This window comes from Apium graveolens, chromosome 11 (assembly GCF_009905375.1).
Source record: "Apium graveolens cultivar Ventura chromosome 11, ASM990537v1, whole genome shotgun sequence".
NCBI lineage: Eukaryota > Viridiplantae > Streptophyta > Magnoliopsida > Apiales > Apiaceae > Apium > Apium graveolens.
The window spans coordinates 8728707-8735028 of record NC_133657.1 but is presented as its reverse complement, the minus strand read 5'-3'; the positions used below and the strand labels follow the sequence as shown (position 1 = coordinate 8735028).

Below are 6322 nucleotides of genomic sequence, written 5' to 3'. Positions count from 1 at the left end.
TGGGGTGCAAAATGTAATGGTTGAAACAAGTGGTACCAAAGTGCCAATGGCCCAAACTAAAGTGATGTAATATGCAATTTATTCTTGATTTAATGATAAAAAAATTTATGCAATTGCAATTATGGTCAATAGCTCAAACGGGATTAGTTCCAACTGGATGTGATGAAGCGGGTACATGTAAATATATCATCTTCAACAAATGGCATGATTGTTTCTCTAAAATAGATGAATTGATTGTTTTATGTTTGTTCGACACGACTAAATTGTAAATACCTTATGACTTTTATTTATTCAATTAATTTCTTACTCAAAAAAAAGTTCTAGCTTATAAGTCAAAATGTAATCCAGACACAAAATCCAAGTTTACTAAATTTCTTATCCATACTCGATCATCAATTGATGAATCTCTATGTACATACAAAACTCCCCTTTACAAGTTATAGCAAACAAAAATATCCGGAAGTTGTTCTAACAGCTGAACATTGGCAACTTTCTTTAGCAGCCTACCAAGGTGCAATTCTACCTTCCAGACATTAGATTGACAAGGGCATGGTTTTCATAAAAGGAACCGATATCCCAATCTTCTGTCGATGATGACAGAGTCATTAGTGCAACAACTATTGATCGCATGCTTGGTCGTAGTTGAGGATTCTCTTGTGTACAAGCTTTGGCAAGCTGAGCCATCTGTCAGCGATATATATTTACGACGAAAAAGCTATATTTAAGAATCACATTATGAAAATGGGATAAAAAATTTAGTTTTCTGGTAAGTAATAGTAACACTTACCTTGCGAACAGAGTCTACAAGGTAATTGTCTCCGAGCCTAGGGTCAACCAGTTTACTAAGGTCGTCTTTTGGAGCTGGCTGATTAAGAACTTCCTCAAACTGTAAAGGATTAGAGGCACGTTAGATTCTTTCAAGCAGTTAATTTGATTTTAGGGATGCAATTTAATTTCCTACCTGTGCGATTTCTAAGACCATTAGTTGGACTGTTAACAGCTATATATGGCTTCGAATTACATTGATGCAATTGGAGAAAGTGATTCATTTTGACAATTATTGTTTGTGCACGGTAAACCTAATGGCATTATTACTCTTTTGGATAAGTGCAAGTGACAAAGCAAACTTACCAATGCTACAAGTCCTTTTGATTCAGTCATTGAACCACTTGCTTTAACGATAGCTTCCTTGGCTGATATAAGTTCATATAGAACAACCCCGAAAGCATAGACGTCAACTTTAGGGGACACATCACCATACTGAGCATATCTGCAGACAAATATTATGAATTTTGATCAATATATCATGTGCCAGAAAATACTACAAGCTAGAACAGGCAAGTTCTTGGGAATTGGCAGTGCTTAAAACAGTGCATTCAGCTTAACTTATCTACTGAAAGTTTGTCCTAGCATGAAGTTCAAACATCAGCCTAAGTTCGGGTATAGATTGGAAAATTGTAGTATTTAAGCCATTTACCAGAACTATAAATACTTAAGCAACAAAATATTTTTTGTCCTCAAAATGATTTGTCCTTGCGACTTGGATATGAAACAAACTATCAGTTTGTAAAGATGTGAAAAATTGTTTGTCGCCTCTATACTCAATATGAAACAGCCTTTACTGCATTTAAATAATGCAGATATGCAACTTATGACTTGTGCTAGCTTTTCTAAATTCTAGTTCACCTCCAGGAACAACATGAGGTCTCACATATCATAAAAGGCCTAATCTATTCAATAATTACAATCTCCTCCATCACAAAGGAATCATATTGGTCATATTTTTTCGTTGAAAAGGAGCGATTCCTCGGTGCATATTATCTTCAGTATGCCATTAGATATGATTATATGAAAGTAGAATCTTACTCTGGTGGCATGTATCCAAATGTACCAACAAGCCTAGTGGGCATCGATGTACTCCCAACTTCTGTCAATTTTGTTAGACCAAAATCTGCTACCTGCAAGATAGAATTCACATAAATAACATTACGTGATCCAGTACAAAGACTGTGAGAAGGCAAAGCACTCGCTGAAGTGGTTATATTAACTGGTAAATGAGTGATGGACTGAAGCGTATCATTTCTTTCATTAGTTAGAAGTGACTTTTTCTAGTTCAAATTCTTGCAATGATTATCTGCAGAAAAAGTATAAAGAAGAACATTGTCGCAACCTTTCCATGGAAGTTCTTGTCTATTAAAATGTTTGCTGATTTGATATCCCGATGAATGTATACTGGAACAGTATGTTCATGAATATATTCAAGACCTCTAGCTGAATCCAGAGCAATTTGCACCCTAACAGGCCATGATAATGGGGGCCTCTCTGGAAAAAAGATCCGGGAATAAGGGTGGAGATATATTATTAAAATTTATTTAGCGCCAGTAACTTTAGCTTCTGTCTACCAGAATCTCACTTTACCTCCTGAGCCCCGCAGATGTTCACTTAAGTTTCCGTTTTCAATGAATTCATATACTAGGAAAAGAGAACCCTCAACACAATAGCCAATCAACCGAACCTGCAGACAGTACCAAAAAGTTTATGATCTATAATTTTAAATTGTAGAACAACATATATTAAAGGACAAGCAGTAACAAAAAGTTAAATCATAGGATCATCAAGCAAGAAACTGCAAAAGCAAACTATTGCAGTACTGTAAATCTGTCACAATCAAATAGGCAATGTGGCATGAGAAAGGGAAGCGGTGTGTGGAGAAAAGACCTGCAATGGGAGAAGTACCAAGGATGCTACTATAAGATATTATTTAAATACGCCAATTTACTTCTAGTCAAATTAAGATCTTTCACAGCTTTGTAACCGTCTGCATCAGAAAGTGTGTGCGCGCCAATCCTAGAGTACCCAGAAATCAAATAGCTACTAGTGATCTAGATTTGATTTGTGTAGCAGTGCAGGGAATGAATCTGTTGTGCCTACTTATCTCTTAAATTTATGTTAAGGCTAATTCTCGTTCTCAACTGTGAAACTGATCACTAGGCCTATTGGCAACACAACCAAATGTAACCCACATAAGGAATGATGAAACAAAAAGGAAAAGTTTGCCATCACTACTAAAAACAGAAAGGGGGTAATACCAGGTTCAGGTGATGAACATGCGTTAAAACCTTTAATTCAGCAAGAAACTCTCTTGATGCTTGCATGTCCATCTTTTTTATTGCAGCTTTCTACATATAATTTGACAAGGTAAGTCGATCAAAGATACAGATTCTCGATATCTCAGTGTATATGTAAAAGCCTTAAAAATCATATCCATGATATTAAATCCATTAAATTATTAATTTTTGAATACAAATGTTATTTTATCCGAACCTCTCCCCTGAGCTCTGCATAATAAACAGCACCAAAACCACCTTGTCCAATCTTAAAAGAGATATTGAAATCATTAGTAGCTTTTGCTAACTCTTCATACGAAAATTCAACAGATTTATCCACTGTTATGCCTGTTAGACGGGGAGAAGCTGCTACAGTGGAATCTGCAATTTTAGCAAGGTACAATCAGGAGTTAAACATGGAATTTTAGCAAGGTACAATCAGGAGTTAAACATGGAATAATGTCGAAAATATGTTTATAATTAGAAACAATAGACATCTAAAAGACTGCACCTATGTACAAATTTAACTTGAGAATTAGTAGGATCTGACTAAACTTTCTTGTTATTTAGGTGGATGATGACAATTTTCCCACAAGTCATAGGACCGTCTTTATGTATCCAAAGATTATTTTGACATTCTTGACTGTGTCAGTGCTTGGCCTGGGGGCACATCGCCAACCGACCTTATCAAAATTACTGTTGATGGCTCAATTTTAGTTCCTGCAGTTATCTTACATCTCTAGGTATGACATGCACACCACACAACTAAATGTTACCTAAAACTATTTGAGGCCTGCTTTACTAAATCTACAACATCATATTATACTGCCTAGATTTGGAACAATAAATGGGGATTAATTCTTCGCATGATTTCATTATTGTGTACTAGATATCTTAAACGCTCAAGCATATTGTGATAATATAGTATAAACATGACAAAACGTGAAGAACGAGAGATACCTTGAAGAGACTGGTCTTCAGTTGCTGGTGCGAGTTCTACCTTCGTGGTCTGTCTTTTTCGGTAAAAAACAACATAGTAGCAGCCTGCAAAAATCAGCAATCCTGATAGTGCTGCTACAGATATGCCAGCTATGCCTCCGCTTGATATTCCTAATTACATAAAGGAAAGGCATAAATTCGTTTAGTATAGACTCTGCCCCTATCTCTTTGAGATTGAGAACTGATAAAGCACAAATCAGCCAATTTAAAGATAAGCCAAGCCCACCTGTGCTGCAAAAAGGAAAATAAATATTGAATCAGATGCTAATCGTTGCATGATACTAAAGTAGCTCAATACTAAAGCAAACTGACAGCTTAGTAGCATTAAGAAGCTGATGAATTAACCTCTTTTTTATGGGTGGAAAGTGTCCGCTTTTATCTGCACAAATATAAAATTTTGGTAAGACACTAGCCGGTACTCTTTGAGCTTTTTGTGAACTTTTACAGTAATGACTTGATTACGGACTATCTCATAACTCAAGGAGTAAACGGATAAAGAAAATTGGTAAGACACTGAAATTAACTCGTCAAGACAAAAAAAGATGGAGAAGTTAACAGATACTAGATTATATAACTCAATGCTCTGAATTATTGGCTGTATTGGATGGTATATGGAAGTTGAAACAAAAACCTTTGTTCAAATAAGATTTCTGAGATGATGAAAATATACACATTCTGCAAATATGCAGAAAGGAATGTTAAAGCACATTAAAATGGGCTACTGAATCCTAACAATCTGAATCAAAAGTTAAAACAGCCAAACTATATATTGTGGAGAAAGAGCCTTGATAACAGTTTGGTAGATTCTCCAAAACACCCTCTCTTAACCATAAAATGACTTCATATTAAATCAGCGCACTTCATGATAAGGCCATTAACTAAGAACTACTGTTAAGAGGCAGTTTCTTATAATTATAATCATGAATATGCAAAATGACAGTCAAGCATCAGTCTAAAACTGGTTAATTCATGAAAAAAGGCAAACAACTCATATCAAAACATTCGAGAATCATATAAGAAAAATAAGGAAAACAACTGAAACATGTAACAGAATCTACCTTTTCCGGGAACATAAACAATTCCTCTTCCAGCACTAAAATTAACTCCAGGATTATAGCTCTGCAACAAATTCGAACCTACACTTAAATCCAAACCGAGATTCGTCTGATTAGCAACCGACACCAAGCTATCCTCCAACCGGAGAGGAAAAGTAACAAACAGCCCATAATCCTTAGAAACACTACTACTTCCACAAGAACAACTCACAGTCACATTAAGCTTTTCATTAGTATCCGGAATATTATTGGGATCAAAAGTATTAAACCTAATCAACCAGTCTGTAGTAGTCAAATTTGCATAATACAAATTCGCTATCCTATCATAAGTATCCCCACTCCTTAGACTATACTTGAAAACATGGCCTAAGAATTCACTATTAATACAATCACAAGGAAAAGGTATATTTATCCGAATATCGGACTGAACACTATTCTGATTCGGAATCAGTTGTTTGTTGTAACTAACAATCTCTTCAATCTCAATGTTCAAAAGATCAGATATGATTGTTAAATTTGATTCAGGCCAAACATAGTAGGAGCCTAAAGCCAAGCCACAGCCTTTGTTACACTTCGAATGAACCAACACAAAGATTGAGCTCAGAATCAAGAACTCGAAACACAATCTAGAGAACATGTTTTGTGACAAGATGAAAGGTAAACAGCTGTTATGAAAAATGGGGTTATTGATGTAACGGTCGTAAAGATTCGAGCATTGACCGAGTAAAATGTATGAAAATTATAAAGAATAAAGGAATGATTGGATTGAGAGTTGTTTAAACATACTACCATTTGGGGTTATCTGAGTTGGTTAGAGACTCAAGAATATACAATGTTTGTTAGTGTTGTTGTGTAGTTAGCAGGCCTGTTTGAGAAAGACGAGCCATTGCCGCCATAAATTATATTCAATTCTTGTATGTGTCACCATTCTGTCTAATTTTATTCGTTCGTTTATTATTTCTGGTTTTAATTTACGGATTTTTTATAATCTCGTGCATTCAGCTTTATTTACAGAAATTGAAACATAAGTTCATTATGATCATTGATTTTCTTCCAACACTTTAAAATTTTGGAAGAACGGTAATTTATCATGATATCAGAGTGTTCTGATTGCGGGTTCACGAGGACCGGGCTTGAAATGTGACAAGTGCTGGTACAAGT

The 6322-nt window shown here is 35.4% G+C and overlaps 1 protein-coding gene across 1 annotated transcript; it reads right to left on the bottom strand.

The window, feature by feature from the left end:
* Positions 1-290: 290 nt before the first annotated feature.
* On the bottom strand, positions 291-5858 carry LOC141697910 (lysM domain receptor-like kinase 3). Its single transcript, XM_074502468.1, has 12 exons — positions 5165-5858; positions 4452-4485; positions 4333-4337; positions 4068-4217; positions 3325-3488; positions 3090-3179; positions 2419-2515; positions 2171-2322; positions 1867-1958; positions 1132-1270; positions 788-886; positions 291-684 (listed from the first exon to the last, which is right to left on the bottom strand). The coding sequence occupies exons 1-12, from the start codon at positions 5796-5798 to the stop codon at positions 520-522; spliced, it is 1821 nt and encodes a 606-aa protein (XP_074358569.1). The 5' UTR covers positions 5799-5858; the 3' UTR covers positions 291-519.
* Between the last annotated feature and the right edge of the window lie 464 nt (positions 5859-6322).

What these genes read in the sequence shown, in the direction of transcription:
- LOC141697910 (XM_074502468.1), bottom strand. Translation starts at nt 5,798, where the DNA reads ATGTTCTCTAGATTGTGTTTCGAGTTCTTGATTCTGAGCTCAATCTTT. An exon ending in TGTTTATGTTCCCGGAAAAG is followed by an intron (nt 4,486 to 5,164) that starts GTAGATTCTGTT and finishes ATATTTGTGCAG; the next exon opens with ATAAAAGCGGACACTTTCCA. An exon ending in ACAAGAACTTCCATGGAAAG is followed by an intron (nt 1,959 to 2,170) that starts GTTGCGACAATG and finishes TCTATCTTGCAG; the next exon opens with GTAGCAGATTTTGGTCTAAC.